General features: G+C 36.9%; 1 protein-coding gene across 3 annotated transcripts in view; it reads left to right on the top strand.

Annotated features, from left to right (window-relative positions):
- The window catches only part of DGKI (diacylglycerol kinase iota), a 560,838-nt gene that overhangs the window by 166,488 nt on the left and 376,570 nt on the right, over nt 1-17,780 (top strand). For all 3 annotated transcript variants that reach the window (XM_053718992.1, XM_053718991.1, XM_053718990.1), the window contains exons 13-14: nt 4,389-4,502; nt 12,128-12,265. In XM_053718992.1, coding sequence (XP_053574967.1) covers nt 4,389-4,502; nt 12,128-12,265 — 252 coding nt within the window. The remainder of the gene's footprint in view (nt 1-4,388; nt 4,503-12,127; nt 12,266-17,780) is intronic.

Genomic DNA, 17,780 nt, shown 5'->3' with positions numbered 1-17,780 from the left:
ATTCTAAACGTTTAGATAAGGTGTTTAAATCTCCTGTGGTTATTCCAGAAGTTTTTCCTGTTCCTAATGCTATTTCTGAAGTAATTTCCAGAGAATGGGATAAATTGGGTAATTCATTTACTCCTTCTAAACGTTTTAAGCAATTATATCCTGTGCCGTCTGACAGATTAGAATTTTGGGACAAAATCCCTAAAGTTGATGGGGCTATTTCTACCCTTGCTAAACGTACTACTATTCCTACGTCAGATGGTACTTCGTTTAAAGATCCTTTAGATAGGAAAATTGAGTCCTTTCTAAGAAAAGCTTATCTGTGTTCAGGTAATCTTCTTAGACCTGCTATATCAACTTTTTGGTTGGAGACTTTAGCGCAACAAGTAACAGATCATGATTCTCATAATATTATTATTCTTCTTCAGCATGCTAATAATTTTATCTGTGATGCCATTTTTGATATTATCAGAGTTGATGTCAGGTTTATGTCTCTAGCTATTTTAGCTAGAAGAGCTTTATGGCTTAAAACTTGGAATGCTGATATGGCTTCTAAATCAACTCTACTTTCCATTTATTTCCAGGGTAACAAATTATTTGGTTCTCAGTTGGATTCCATTATCTCAACTGTTACTGGTGGGAAAGGTACTTTTTTACCACAGGATAAAAAATCTAAGGGTAAAAACAGGGCTAATAATCGTTTTCGTTCCTTTCGTTTCAACAAAGAACAAAAGCCTGATCCTTCATCCTCAGGAGCAGTTTCAGTTTGGAAACCATCTCCAGTCTGGAATAAATCCAAGCCTTCTAGAAAGGCAAAACCTGCTTCTAAGTCCACATGAAGGTGCGGCCCTCATTCCAGCTCAGCTGGTAGGGGGGCAGGTTACGTTTTTTCAAAGAAATTTGGATCAATTCTGTTCACAATCTTTGGATTCAGAACATTGTTTCAGAAGGGTACAGAATTGGTTTCAAGATGAGACCTCCTGCAAAGAGATTTTTTCTTTCCCGTGTCCCAGTAAATCCAGTGAAAGCTCAAGCATTTCTGAATTGTGTTTCAGATCTAGAGTTGGCTGGAGTAATTATGCCAGTTCCAGTTCTGGAACAGGGGATGGGGTTTTATTCAAATCTCTTCATTGTACCAAAGAAGGAGAATTCCTTCAGACCAGTTCTGGATCTAAAAATATTGAATCGTTATGTAAGGATACCAACGTTCAAAATGGTAACTGTAAGGACTATCTTGCCTTTTGTTCAGCAAGGGCATTATATGTCCACAATAGATTTACAGGATGCTTATCTGCATATTCCGATTCATCCAGATCATTATCAGTTCCTGAGATTCTCTTTTCTGGACAAGCATTACCAGTTTGTGGCTCTGCCGTTTGGCCTAGCTACAGCTCCAAGAATTTTTACAAAAGTTCTCGGTGCCCTTCTGTCTGTAATCAGAGAACAGGGTATTGTGGTATTTCCTTATTTGGACGATATCTTGGTACTTGCTCAGTCTTTACATTTAGCAGAATCTCATACGAATCGACTTGTGTTGTTTCTTCAATATCATGGTTGGAGGATCAATTTACCAAAAAGTTCATTGATTCCTCAGACAAGGGTAACTTTTCTGGGTTTCCAGATAGATTCAGTGTCCATGACTCTGTCTTTAACAGACAAGAGACGTCTAAAATTGATTTCAGCTTGTCGAAACCTTCAGTCACAATGATTCCCTTCGGTAGCCTTATGCATGAAAATTCTAGGTCTTATGACTGCTGCATCGGACTCGATCCCCTTTGCTCGTTTTCACATGCGACCTCTTCAGCTCTGTATGCTGAATCAATGGTGCAGGGATTACACAAAGATATCTCAATTAATATCTTTAAAACTGATTGTACGACACTCACTAATGTGGTGGACAGATCACCATCGTTTAATTTAGGGGGCTTCTTTTGTGCTTCCGACCTGGACTGTAATTTCAACAGATGCAAGTCTCACAGGTTGGGGAGCTGTGTGGGGATCTCTGACGGCACAAGGAGTTTGGGAATCTCAGGAGGTGAGATTACCGATCAATATTTTGGAACTCCGTGCAATTTTCAGAGCTCTTCAGTCTTGGCCTCTTCTGAAGAGAGAATCGTTCATTTGTTTTCAGACAGACAATGTCACAACTGTGGCATACATCAGTCATCAAGGATGGACTCACAGTCCTCTGGCTATGAAAGAAGTATCTCGAATTCTGGTTTGGGCGGAATCCAGCTCCTGTCTAATCTCTGCGGTTCATATCCCAGGTATAGACAATTGGGAAGCGGATTATCTCAGTCGCCAAACGTTGCATCCGGGCGAATGGTCTCCACCCAGAGGTATTTCTTCAGATTGTTCAAATATGGGAGCTTCCAGAAATAGATCTGATGGCGTCCCATCTAAACAAGAAACTTCCCAGGTATCTGTCCAGATCCCGGGATCCTCAGGCGGAAGCAGTGGATGCATTATCACTTCCTTGGAAGTATCATCCTGCTTATATCTTTCTGCCTCTAGTTCTTCTTCCAAGAGTAATCTCCAAGATTCTGAAGGAATGCTCGTTTGTTCTGCTGGTAGCTCCGGCATGGCCTCACAGGTTTTGGTATGCGGATCTTGTCCGGATGGCCTCTTGCCATCCGTGGACTCTTCCGCTACGACCAGACCTTCTGTCGCAAGGTCCTTTTTTCCATCAGGATCTCAAATCCTTAAATTTAAAGGTATGGAGATTGAACGCTTGATTCTTAGTCAAAGAGGTTTCTCTGACTCTGTGATTAATACTATGTTACAGGCTCGTAAATCTGTATCCAGAGAGATATATTATAGAGTCTGGAAGACTTATATTTCTTGGTGTCTTTCTCATCATTTTTCTTGGCATTCTTTTAGAATTCCAAGAATTTTACAGTTTCTTCAGGATGGTTTAGATAAAGGTTTGTCCGCAAGTTCCTTGAAAGGACAAATCTCTGCTCTTTCTGTTCTTTTTCACAGAAAGATTGCTAATCTTCCTGATATTCATTGTTTTGTACAAGCTTTGGTTCGTATAAAACCTGTCATTAAGTCAATTTCTCCTCCTTGGAGTTTGAATTTGGTTCTAGGGGCTCCTCAAGCTCCTCCGTTTGAACCTATGCATTCATTGGACATTAAATTACTTTCTTGGAAAGTTTTGTTCCTTTTGGCAATCTCTTCTGCCAGAAGAGTTTCTGAATTATCTGCTCTTTCTTGTGAGTCTCCTTTTCTGATTTTTCATCAGGATAAGGCAGTGTTGCAAACTTCTTTTGAATTTTTACCTAAAGTTGTGAATTCCAACAACATTAGTAGAGAAATTGTGGTTCCTTCATTATGTCCTAATCCTAAGAATTCTAAGGAGAAATCGTTACATTCTTTGGATGTTGTTAGAGCTTTGAAATATTATGTTGAAGCTACTAAGTCTTTCCGAAAGACTTCTAGTTTATTTGTTATCTTTTCCGGTTCTAGAAAAGGCCAGAAAGCTTCTGCCATTTCTTTGGCATCTTGGTTGAAATCTTTAATTCATCTTGCCTATGTTGAGTCGGGTAAAACTCCGCCTCAAAGGATTACAGCTCATTCTACTAGGTCAGTTTCTACTTCCTGGGCGTTTAGGAATGAAGCTTCGATTGTTCAGATTTGCAAAGCAGCAACTTGGTCCTCTTTGCATACTTTTACTAAATTCTACCATTTTGATGTATTTTCTTCTTCTGAAGCAGTTTTTGGTAGAAAAGTACTTCAGGCAGCGGTTTCAGTTTGAATCTTCTGCTTATGTTTTTCATTAAACTTTATTTTGGGTGTGGATTATTTTCAGCAGGAATTGGCTGTCTTTATTTTATCCCTCCCTCTCTAGTGACTCTTGCGTGGAAAGATCCACATCTTGGGTAATCATTATCCCATACGTCACTAGCTCATGGACTCTTGCTAATTACATGAAAGAAAACATAATTTATGTAAGAACTTACCTGATAAATTCATTTCTTTCATATTAGCAAGAGTCCATGAGGCCCACCCTTTTTTGTGGTGGTTATGATTTTTGTATAAAGCACAATTATTCCAATTCCTTATTTTATATGCTTTCGCACTTTTTTATCACCCCACTTCTTGGCAATTCGTTAAACTGAATTGTGGGTGTGGTGAGGGGTGTATTTATAGGCATTTTGAGGTTTGGGAAACTTTGCCCCTCCTGGTAGGAATGTATATCCCATACGTCACTAGCTCATGGACTCTTGCTAATATGAAAGAAATGAATTTATCAGGTAAGTTCTTACATAAATTATGTTTTTGTATGAACCTAAGGAGTTTTCCATACCCCTCAGTGTTTTATCTTTTCTAAATTGATATTAACCCCATGTCCCAGACCCTGATTTTGTTTCACTTTGCTTTTTCCTTCCTTCTATTAGGTGGGCTGGATCCTCTCTGTCTTGGATGAGCTGCAGGTCAACCCTTCTCCCCCGGTAGCAATTTTGCCTCTTGGCACAGGGAATGACCTCGCTCGCACCCTTAACTGGGGAGGGGTAAGTGCCTTGTCTTTGTTTGTAAGGGTTTGCTGTTTGTTTGTATGTGTGTGTTGCTGTGTACACAGTTTGTGTGTATAAGTATGTGTGTATTTATGTGTGTATCTGTTTTAGTGTGTGTGTGTATATATATGTATGTGTGTATAAGTATGTGTGTATTTATGTGTGTATCTGTTTTAGTGTGTGTGTGTATATATATGTATGTGTGTATAAGTATGTGTGTACATATGTGTGTATCTGTTTTAGTGTGTGTGTATATATATGTATGTGTGTATAAGTATGTGTGTATATATGTGTATCTGTTTTAGTGTGTATATATATATATATATATATGTATGTGTGTGTTGCTGTGTACACAGTTTGTGTGTATAAGTATGTGTGTATATATGTGTGTATCTGTTTTAGTGTGTGTGTATATATATATATATATATGTATGTGTGTGTTGCTGTGTACACAGTTTGTGTGTATAAGTATGTGTGTATATATGTGTGTATCTGTTTTAGTGTGTGTATATATATATATATATATATGTATGTGTGTGTGTATCTATAGTTGCCATCATTTCAAAACTTTTTCCAGTGACACTTTGCATTGATGACCTTCTGTTCAACTGCTCCGCCCACTTAGTTCTGTGATCAAAACACACCAATTTGATAGTAATAGTAAAATTTAGACTAAGCCAAAGTTTTAGTATACAGAATACAGCAACAAACTCTTACACCTACCCCATAAAAATTGACAATACCAGTCTCTGGAACACATTTTGGGCATATGGTTATTGTTACAACACTGCATCAAAATTAGGTAGACACATAATATGTGAATCCATTCAATAATAATAACAATATTCCAGTAGGAGTTAATTTAATTTAAATAATAATATATATATAGATATTTTGAGTGTCCCATTCAGCTTTAAATACCATAACATCCATTGTGATTGGATGCCGATTATAGTCACATGATCATTTTCAAACTGTTTAAGGTGGTATTGTGGTATTTCTGCTTTTCGCATGTTTGACAGAAAAAATATAAATATATATATATATATATATATATATATATATATATATATATATATATATATATATATATATATATATAACACACAGAGAAAACCCAGCACTCACTTACAAGCTCTCAGCTAAGATTTAAAAGCAAAAATGGAAAGGTTAGTCACCGCATCTGGCCAAATGGGACAAGCTCAGGTACCACGTCAAGGTCCTCTCCAATACCTGAGACCCTAAAACAGCCACACAATGCAAGCTTTCAAATCCAAACAAACTGAAAACAAGGGAAGGGTGTACAGGAATATGTAACCACCCTAGACATATACAAAACACGGAAGGGAACTGCACTCTCATACCGGACCGGGTACACATCCCATGACCCTGCAACATGCTCAGCCCTGGGTGCCACTGGCACTCACAGGAAGCTGTGCTGTCCCCAGAGCCACAAGCAGTCAACCCCAGACAGGTCTGGGTGCAAGAACCATAGGGAAAATTACAAAACAAATTAATACAACACACAGAGAAAACCCAGCACTCACTTACAAGCTCTCAGCTAAGATTTAAAAGCAAAAATGGAAAGGTTAGTCACCGCATCTGGCCAAATGGGACAAGCTCAGGTACCACGTCAAGGTCCTCTCCAATACCTGAGACCCTAAAACAGCCACACAATGCAAGCTTTCAAATCCAAACAAACTGAAAACAAGGGAAGGGTGCACAGGAATATGTAACCACCCTAGACATATACAAAACACGGAAGGGAACTGCACTCTCATACCGGACCGGGTACACATCCCATGACCCTGCAACATGCTCAGCCCTGGGTGCCACTGGCACTCACAGGAAGCTGTAAGCCAGTGGCACCCAGGGCTGAGCATGTTGCAGGGTCATGGGATGTGTACCCAGTCCGGTATTAGAGTGCAGTTCCCTTCCGTGTTTTGTATATGTCTAGGGTGGTTACATATTCCTGTGCACCCTTCCCTTGTTTTCAGTTTGTTTGGATTTGAAAGCTTGCATTGTGTGGCTGTTTTAGGGTCTCAGGTATTGGAGAGGACCTTGACGTGGCACCTGAGCTTGTCCCATTTGGCCAGATGCGGTGACTAACCTTTCCATTTTTGCTTTTAAATCTTAGCTGAGAGCTTGTAAGTGAGTGCTGGGTTTTCTCTGTGTGTTGTATTAATTTGTTTTGTAATTTTCCCTATGGTTCTTGCACCCAGACCTGTCTGGGGTTGACTGCTTGTGGCTCTGGGGACAGCACAGCTTCCTGTGAGTGCCAGTGGCACCCAGGGCTGAGCATGTTGCAGGGTCATGGGATGTGTACCCGGTCCGGTATGAGAGTGCAGTTCCCTTCCGTGTTTTGTATATATATATATATATATATATATATATATATATATATATATATATTTATATATAAAAAAATATATATATATACACAATGACATGATAACACAATGATATGATTACACAATGACACAATCACATGATGACACAATGACATGATGGACAATTATATGATTACCCAATGACATGATGACACAATGACATTATGACATGTTTACAGGCAATGACATGATGACACAATGACATTATGTCACGTTTACAGAAGATGACACATTGACATGATAACATGATGACACAATGACATTATGACATAAATAAGGGCTTGTAGCCCGAAACTTGGTCTGAGTTTTATGCTCTTTTCCACTGATTAAAGTACGAGCGCTGTGAATTTATTTTGATACATTTGGGATCCTTTACAGTGACTCCTAAAGTGTGCACGCCTTCTACACACATGTATGGTTGGACTTTCTAGCATATATGAGTGTGTGTGTATGTGTGCGTTTGTGTGTAATGTTCCTACTTTCTGTGTTTGTGTGAGTGTGTGTGTAATGTGCCTACTGTTTGCATGTGTATGTTAGTTTGCATATGTGTGCTTGTGTGTGTGTGTGTGTATGTGTACTGCGCTTACTGTCTGTGTGGATGTGTGTGAGTGTGTGTGTGTAATGTGCCTACTGTTTTTGTGAATGTGTATGTCAGTGTGTGTGTATGTGGGAGTTTGTGCCTGCATGTGTTTGTGGGAATTTGTCCTTGCAGGTTTGTTTTGTATTTGTGTGCTTGCATATAGTGTTTGTATGCTTGTAATGTGTGTGTGAGTGTGTGTTTGTATAGTGCACGTACGTGAGCAGTGTTTCTGCATGTGTTTGTTTGAAGTTGTCTGTCCGTAGTACATGTATGTATGCATATATGTGTGTTAGTGTATGTGTAGTGTCTGTATATGTGCATGATTGTGTGTCACAGGTGTATGTGTGTATGCATGTGTGTATTGTGTTTGTATAAAAATATTGCAAGTTTACTATTCAGGGTACAAGTTACTTAAAGGGACATTCCAGCTAAAATTGCAATCCACATGGGTGCATTTCAGTTTTGAATAGAAGCATTTTTGTAATATACAGGTATTAGCAAAAATGCTTCTAGTAAAAGCTATAGCTGTTTCAAAAGTGTATTTAAATATGCACTGTGCACCAGCATTTTAAACACAGCACTTTCTCAGAGATCCTAAGGTAGTTGTATCATCTGGTAATGACTCAATTTGTTAATTGCTTACATGATATAAACCCCACTGGCGCTCTGAGCAGCTTCAGTATTTAGGATGCTGGTGCACTAAAAATATATAGCTATGCTTCACATGCACGTGCAGACAAAAATGTTAACACAAAAACAGTGATAACAATTTCTAGAAGAATATTTGCCAATACATATATATATATATTGCAAATATGTTTCTATTCAATGATGTAATTCATGTGCTTTTACATTTTGACCGAAATATCCCTTTAAAGTTACTTTTCTTACTCGTTAAAAAAGCCTTATTTTCTTGTTCATTCTCGTTTATTAGATCTGTTTTATTGTTAGAAGTGCAGACATCAGTTTCCAATTACCCATAAATATTTTATTTTCTGTTTCAATTTAATTTAAAGAAAATAAAAGATGCAATGGTCTATATATATGTGTGTTATATACGCAAAGCTGATATTATAAAAATACCAGTAACATTATAATTTTCTATTAATGCATGTTAGAAAAGCTTATTATTAAGGCAGCAATTTTATAATAATATTTGTGCGTCTAATATCACTCAACACCACTAGGGGTCACTCTTAGACCACAAAACACATTTTTAAGTTCCTCCCTGACATATAACTGGGACAAACATCGGAAATCACAGCGGTGTATAGAATGTAGGTATATTTCTGGAGAAGGAAATGAAAGTGGGGAGATATTTACAAACTAAGGACTAGATAATGAGTGAAGTGGTAGTTTGCGCCCTCGTTCGAGTTTTCAAACCGGTTAGAAGTATTTTTTTTGCGCAGTGAGATTTGCTCTCGTATTAGGAGTTGAAAGTAAAACGTTTGCACTCTCGCGTTCGCAACGCCACGGTAACAAATAGATTTTGAGAAGTTGCCAACGCAAAATCGTACTCCCCCATAGACTTCAGTGTATCTTAAAAAGTTGAAAAAAAACCTAAAACCCACAAGTTGCGTAAACACTATTGTGGTTATTGAAAAGCGCAACATAAGAAGATATTGCATATTTCATAATCCAATATAGATGATTATATATAAGTATAGATATAAACCGATATGTAAAGGAATATCTATTTATAAATACATAGAACAGTCTGTACATGTGCGTAGTTAGACGTGTATGTGTCTCATTGTTAAAGCCCTTGCAGTCGGTTTTCTGTAACACCTGAGACCTCATATCTTTGAACCTTTTTAACTTATTATTGCAATATTTTCTTTTTAATTTTTATTATAGTGTTGTTATGAGTGTAGCTGTACTTTTAAATGTGTTTTGCGGCAATCACTCTAGTGTAAATCGCGTTTGCGCTCACGTGTTTGCATTTTATTTTCAACTTGTAATATGAGTGGAATTTAAATTGCGCGCAACCGGACTATAAAACCCGATAGTGCTCTACTCGTAGTCTAGCCCTTAGTAAGTAAATCAGTACACTGCAGCCACCCAATATACAATTACAGGTAGCCCTCAGTTTACGCCGGGGTTAGGTTCCAGAAGAAATGGTTGTAAATCAAAACCCTTGTAAATTGAAACCCAGTTTATAATGTAAGTCAATGGGAAGTGAGGGAGTTAGGTTCCAGGCCCCTCTCAAAATTGGCATAAGTAACACCTAATACATTATTTTTAAAGCTTTGAAATGAAGACTTTAAATGCTAAACAGCATTATAAACCTAATAAAATAATCACACAACACAGAATATATAATTAAACTAAGTTAAATGAACAAAAACGTGCTAAACAGCATTATAAACTTAATAAAATAATCACACAACACAGACTTCACTTGCATTTTTCTGCAAACAGTTCTTCCTATGCATTCCAATCTGAACTGATTTATAGACAGGAAGATCTTGTTCCTTTGCAAGCTGCTTGATAGCTCATTTCTGGTTAAACTGATTAATTTCAGCTTGCTTCGCTTGCATATCTTTGCTGAAACACAAGCGGACAGCTCACCTATTGGCTATTTTAATCAATGCACTGCTTCTCAATGCTTTTCAATAGCAGTCACATGACTGAAAAAAAGGTTGTTATTCTGAAACAGTGTAAATTGAACCATTGTAAACCGAGGGTCATCTGTATTACGTTCTTAGGCTTTTAGCAGAAAACTGTCACCATACTGTAAATTGTACAGATTTGCTCACTTTCTTTTAAAATATCGCCAGATTCACGGATTGCAAGACTGGCAAGATCAAAAGGCAATTTTGTGTGGGTCTGACAATGCTTTTATCATCAGGACCTATGTTTTAAGCAGATTAGCCAGGCAAAATCCTCTCTGTGCACCATAGGCTGGGGAGATGCAAATTAAAGGGACATATGGGTCACAACTGAATTGTGCATGAGTGCATTTCAATGGTAAATAGAAGCATGTTTGCAATGTGCACAGATGCATTTACATTTTAAATAGAAGCATTGTTGCTATATACTTTCATTAGCTAAAATGCTTCTAGTAAAAGTTATTACTGATCCAGTGGCATACGCACATATGCTACATGTGACTAGAGTATCAGTATTTAAACGTCTGCTGCTGGTGTGTAATGCACAGGCGAAGACTTTGTGTTATACAAGCCACTGCTGATTCTCTGAGAAGGTGTTTTCCTTAAAGGGACAGTCTAGTATAAATTAAACTTTCATTATTCAGATAGGACTTTTAATTTTAATCAACGCTCCAATTTACTTTTATCATCAAATTTGCTTTTTTTTATTGGTATTCTTAGTTTAAACTAAACCTAGGTAGGCTCATATGCTAATTTCTAAGCCTTTGCGGGCTGCCTCTTATCACATGCTTTTTAAATCTCTTTTCAACACAAAGAGACAGAAAGTACACGTGGGCTATATAGATAACACTGTGTTCAGGCACAGGGGGTTATTTAAGATCTAGCACAATACAATGCTAAATTTAAGACAATAGATAATAAACAGTCACAGTCATGTGATCAGGGGGCCGGAAGAAGGTTCCTAGATACAAGGTAATCACAGAGGTAAAAAGTATATTAATATAACTGTGTTGGTTATGCAAAACTGGGGAATGGGTAATAAAGGGATTATCTATCTTTTAAAACAATAACAATTCTATGGTTGACTGTCCCTTTAACTGCAAGTGCACAGGGCACTTATAACATATGTGCATATGTCGCTGAAAAACATAACTTTTACTAGAAGCATTATTGCTAATGAAAGTATATAGCATGCAACAATGCTTCTATTTAAAATTTAAATTCACCTGTGCACATTTAAATTTTGACCTTGATATTCCTTTAAACTATGCATCATGCTACACAATGATTGCTTTGACTAATTTATTCCTGTCTTTTATTGGCCACACACAATTTCAAAGGGTGTGTCTCTGGATTCGAAAACAATACACATTTAATTAAGAAAATTATGGCTTCATATGCTTGTATTTTTTTTAAACAATTACTTTGCAAGCAGGTCTTTCTCATTACAGTGCTTAAAGGGACAATGTACTTGGGAAAGCAGCTGATTTGTTAATTGTATTCAAAGCAGCTACAGGGACACCCTTACAAATGGGCTGGGGGCTCTCTCCCATACCTGTTGATACATAGCTTTTCTATAGCAAATACTGCAGTACTAAAATTTCCAGTATAAGTGGCAGTTTAACAAATCAAAAGTAGCTATGTTTAAATGGAAAAATAAAAGTAAAGGAGCTATTTGTAAACAATATAATACACTGCAGTGAGTTAAATGAATCACTGGGAACACATTGAAGAGCAGATTTACATTACAAAGTCCCTTTATTTACTGATATATGCTGGGTGTGTGACATATTATTATCCCTTTCATGCATTGAATAGTAATTTGAGTTTAGTTGGGTAATGTATATATTTTTAGAGTATAGAGAGTGCCATTTTAAGATATGCATTGTAATTTATTTGGTTCATAAGAAAACATTACAGATTAACAGAACTGATGTGAGCAGACAGATTGGTGCTCTAGTCTCAATCAGCCAAAGCAATTTTCCTATCATGTTCTATAATTGGATTCTGTCATATAAATTTGCTTTGTGTTTTATTCAGGGGTACACAGATGAGCCTGTGTCAAAAATTCTCTGCCACGTAGAAGATGGTACCATAGTGCAACTAGATCGATGGAACTTACATGTGGAGAGGAATCCTGACCTTCTCCATGAGGAACTGGATGATGGGACACATAAGGTTAGAGGTCAGATGCACTGCCAGACAATCTGGGGGGTATAAGGTACCCTGGGTGCTGGGAAATAGATGGGATACAAATATAGTAAATGTGATAACAGAGCAAGATGATCATGCACTCTAATTAACTAATCGATGTATAGTTATTTACTGAATTCATTCTCTTCAGCTCAATCTCTACATGGATTGAATTATTTCAGCAAGAACTAAATAGGATGAAAATGTAGCCTGTGTTTGGTTGTGACAGACATTCCCTTAATCACAGTACATAATAAACAAGACATTAGTCCTATTTCTCTTTGTTACATTTTTCTTTTAATAAAACAAAACACCCAGATGATTCTCTCCTAAATAAAACTTTTTATATTTTCAACTTGGTGGAGGCTTGTTACTGACAACCAATAGAGGTGAAGTCTCCCTTATAAGCAAATGCACAGTTCATTCCTAGGGATTGGATATACATTTTACATTCAAACTTAACTTCAAAACAACAGTTTCATGACTGCTCTTTCTAGAGTTTAATATTCCTTTTAACATAGGTAAAAGGAATATAAAAAGTTTTCTTTTATTGGCATTAAAGGGACATGAAACCCAAACATGTTATGTCAGGATTCAGATAGAGAATACAAGTTTAAACAACTTTCCAATTTACTTCTCATGTTTAATTTGCTTCCTTCTCTTGTTATCCTTTGCTGAAAGTTTTATCTAGGAAAGCTCAGGAGCAGCAAAGAACGTAGGTTCTAGCTGCTAATTGGTGGCTGCATATATATATATATATATATATATATATATACTGATTGTCATTGGCTCACTCGTGTTAAAAACCAGTAATGCATTGCTGCTCCTTCAACAAATAATACCAAGAGACTTAAACAAATTAGATGATAGAAGTAAATTAGAAAGTTGTTTAAAATTATATTCTCTATCTGAATCATGAAATATTTTTTTTGGGTTTCATGTCCTTTTAAGTACAAATACTTTTTTTTAGAATTCATATAATTTATTTGTATTTTTTTAAAGTGGAAACTATGAAAACAAGCAATAATCCCTAATTGTGTAATTTCACATTCCAATTGCACAACTGGTAACAAAAATCTCCCCTAAATTCTATGAAGATTTTTGTTGTTAATGTCAGTTGTTAACAACGGATATGTGATCAAGCACATTGTATTCGAAAAGAAGGTCTGGTGCAAAGGCCAATCAGAGCAGTGCACTCCCGACTGGAGGTCACACAAAAGGTGATTAATATTAGTAGTGATACAGAGGGGGAACGTAAAACATAAAAATAAATCATACCTAGATATGCTCAGTAGCTGCTGATTGGTGGCTGCACATAGTTGCCTCGTGTGATTGGCTCACTCATGTTCATTGCTGTTTCTTCAACAAAGGATATCTAAAGAATGAAGCTAAGTAGATAATAGAAGTAAATTAGAATGTTGTTTAAAATTGTATTCTCTACCTGAATCATGAAATATTTTTTTGGGTTTAATGTCCCTTTTAAAAACAGTAAAACTGCTTGATCAACAAATGCAAAGTAATAAAGTAATGCAGTAGATTTTTTTTCTGATAAATTTGACATTTCTTCCATTTCCTGCTCCGTCCTGTATCATGTGATAGCCATCAGCCAATCACAGACTAATATGTATACACCGTGCCAAGCTCAGTAGGAGCTGGTTCCTCGGAAAGAGTGCACTTAAAAAGACTCTACAATTTGATTATGGTAGTAAATTGAAAAGTCTTTTAAAATTGCATGTTCTATTTGAATCATGAGAGAAACATTTAGACTTTTAAAGGACCATTAAAGGGATACTGAACCCAATTTTTTTCTTTTGTGATTCAGATAGAGCATGCAATTTTAAGCAAGTTGCTAATTGACTCCTATTATCAAATTTTCTTCATTCTCTTAGTATCTTAATTTGAAAAGCAAGAATATAAGTTTAAATGCCGGTGTTCTGGTAAGAGGGCGAACTTTGTAAAAGAGTGAACCATGTCACTTCCTGTGACGTTCCATTAGCTGTTTCACACATTTTGGACCTAATGCGCATGCGTGCCAGCATCACCACATACCTGGCCGCATACGTCACTGCTAAAATATTTAGAGCTGTGAAATTCAGGAAACTTTTCTAGAGCGCATGCGTGGGATTTTGGATCATAAATGGTGCGCTCATGGAAAGCTGTTTATTAGGCTCCTCTGCAATATTCGGAACTCCGCCCCCTCACTGCAACTACTCTCATTACTACTACTCTAAAGCTGAGTCTCCGTGCTCGTGCATGACACACAGCTGTTCTCTTTGTCAAACAACCAATATATTTACTGCTGCAACAAATGTTTGCTCTCTTCAATGTCATTGTGTTTCATGCACAAGCACAGAGACTCAGCTTTAGAGTAGTATTAGTAATGGGAGTAGTTGCAGTGGGGGGCGGAGTTCCGAATATTGCTGAGGAGCCTAATAAACAGCTTTCCATGAGCGCACCATTTATGATACAAAATCCCACGCATGCGCTCTAGAAAGGGTTCCTGAATTTCACAGCTCTAAATATTTTAGCAGTGTCATATGCATTAGGTCCAAAATGTGTGAAACAGCTGATGGAACGTCACAGGAAGTGACATGGTTCGCTCTTTTACAAAGTTCGCCCTCTTACCAGAACACCGGCCCATTTTTGGTGAACAACCTGGATTGTCCTTGCTGATTGGACAGCACCAATAAACAAGTACTGTCCCTGGTATTGAACCAAAAATTGGCTGGCTCCTTAGCTTAGATGCCTTCTTTTTCAAATAAAGATAGCAAGAGAACGGAGAAAAATTGATAATAGGAGTAAATTAGAAAGTTGCTTAAAATTGCATGCTCTATCTGAATCACAAACGAAAAAATTTGGGTTCAGTGTCCCTTTAAATACAGTAGAACAACATAATCAACAAATGCATAATAAAAGGGCAATGCAATAAAACTTACTGAGTTTCAAATAAATGACTTCCATTTTCCCCTCTCCCTGTATCATGTGACACCATTCAGCCAATCACACATATATATGTATATACTGTAAACTCTTCCACATGGTTAATAGGGGCTGCTGCCTCAGAAAGTGTGCATAGAATAAGTAAATTAGAACAAACTGTATCTAGATCATGAAAGGTTAATTCTGACTTCTGTTCCTTTAAGTTGCTTTATATGGAAGTATCTAGATCTTTTTTTAAAGGGATATTGTGATGTAAAACTGCCATGTTCTAATTCATTTGGCATTACTAATCCTTGCAAGCACTGCTGCTCCTCTCTGGCTCTCAGGTGTTTTCTTGCTTATGAGCTGCTTGCAGTTAGTAGTGGGGTTTTACCTGCAGGTTTGTAATGCTGAGTACTAAGTTAAAGGGACATGAAACCCAATATTTTTCTTTCATGATTCAGGTAGAGAATAGAATTTTAAACAACTTTCTAATTTACTTCTTTTATTTAATTTTCTTCATTATCTTGGTATATTTTGTTGAAAAGCAGGGATGTAAAGTTCAGGAGCGTGCACGTGTCTGGAGCACTATATGGCAGCAGTTTTGCGTGACTGTTATCCATTTGCAAGGGCACTAGAGGGCAGCACTATTTCCTGTAATGTAGCGCTCCAGACACCTACCTAGGCATCTCTTCAACAAAGAATACCATGTGAACAAAGCAAATTTGGTCATAGAAACCAATTTGAAAGTTGTTTAAAATTTGTATGCCCTGTCTGAATCACAAAATATTTTTGGGGGTTTTTATATCCCTTTAATAACCCTATTTATCTGATTGGATGCGATAATAATTGGAGATGCAAAACTTTGTTATTTGCAAATATATTTTGTTCCATTCCAGTACGAGATGAATGAACAAATACTACATTTGTTCCTTTTGATTTCCCTAATTCATTCACTTGTTATTTGCCTACCCAATAGAAAAGGAAACTAAATGAACGATAGAACAAATGTAACATTAATTCAGTTCGCTTTTGGAAATGAACGATTATTGGTAACGTTTTTTAACTTCATTATTCATTGTGTAAACAAATAATGAATAATGGCGTTTTGCAAATGTCTAATGAAACTTAATCCAGCTGTGACGTGTGACTATCGTGTATTGTGCTAATAAATGTTCCGTGCAAACTGTTGAGCGTTTACTTTTTGGAGAGTATGAGTTGTGCTCTGTGGAGCCCCTTAGTGGCAATGCTTTTTAAATTCATGACCAGATTGTGCGCACAATTTCTTTAATTCAATGATTCCCTAAGTGAGCGGTAGTGCTGCCCCCTGGGGTGGGGGATTACTGAGGGGGGCACTAATAGGCATAAGAGGTGAACGGGAGGGCACTAGGATTACAACATGGGGTGCTAGTACAAAAGGAGTGAAAGATGATTCTAGTGGCCCCTCCAAGTAACTTTATCATAATTTGTTGTCCCTTATCCTAAATGTGCAAAGCAAAACAACTTTCTTGCTCTTTAATTGAAGTTCTACTGCTCTTTGCAAAGGTTTTGTTGAGGCTTTTTCTTCTATGATCGTTCAGGTTTATCAGAAATTACACTACGACAAATTGCAGCCTCTTGTACGGCAGGCTTGCAGTCTTTGTTTTGCCAGCGCTGTATAGTAGCATTATTAAATAGATATGAAACCAGACATTTTTCCTTCATGCTTTAGATAGAGCATACACTTTTAAACAACTTTCCAATTATCTAATTTGCTTAGTTCTCTTGGGATCTTTTGTTGAAAATCCTACCTAGGTGGGCTCAGTTGCTGGGAGCAAACTGCTGATTGGTGGCAGCACATATGTGCCTCATTTAATTTGCTTACTGATGTGTTTAGCTACCTCCCAGTCATGAAGTGCTGTTCCTCCAACAAAGGATACCAAGAGAATAAAGCAAATTTAACCATAGAAGTAAACTGGAAAGCTGTTAAAAATGTATACTCTATTTGTTTAATGAAAGATAAAAAAAAGTTTATACCCCTTTAATGTTAACTGCACAGTTAAGAATCATTGTGTAGTAGCAGGAAACACAGTGAAGGCCTGTTGTGCTTGTCTGAGTAGCTTTGTACACAATCAACCATCTAAATCTTCTATCATCAGAAATGATCTAGTGGGGCACTGCATAACACTTTGGTAAATAGAATACACTTTCTATACAGTTGATTTATTTGTGCTGTAGTACAACTGTGCTCTAAGCAAATACATTACCTCCCTGCTAAGGGACATGAAACCATAATAATAATAATAATAATAATAATAATATAGATTATATAATATAATATATTTTTGAATATTTTTAATTGTTAGTTCTTTATATTCTTTTGAAACATATTTATTATTAGGGGTTGTGCACTGCTGGTCTGAATATTATTTTTGTGGGTTAAGTTAGGGGGTGTCAGTGGTTAGGGGGCGTCAGTGGTCAAGGGGGAAGTGACCTGCAAAAGTTTGGGAACCACTGAATTAACTGTGGCAGTATCATTCTAAAATATTGTTTATACACTTATACTTATTTTATATTTGTCACAGAAATATAAAGTTTTGTA

This window comes from Bombina bombina, chromosome 6 (genome assembly GCF_027579735.1).
Source record: "Bombina bombina isolate aBomBom1 chromosome 6, aBomBom1.pri, whole genome shotgun sequence".
NCBI lineage: Eukaryota > Metazoa > Chordata > Amphibia > Anura > Bombinatoridae > Bombina > Bombina bombina.
The sequence above is the reverse complement of the archived record's forward strand: the minus strand, read 5'-3'. Positions and strand labels throughout refer to the sequence as shown.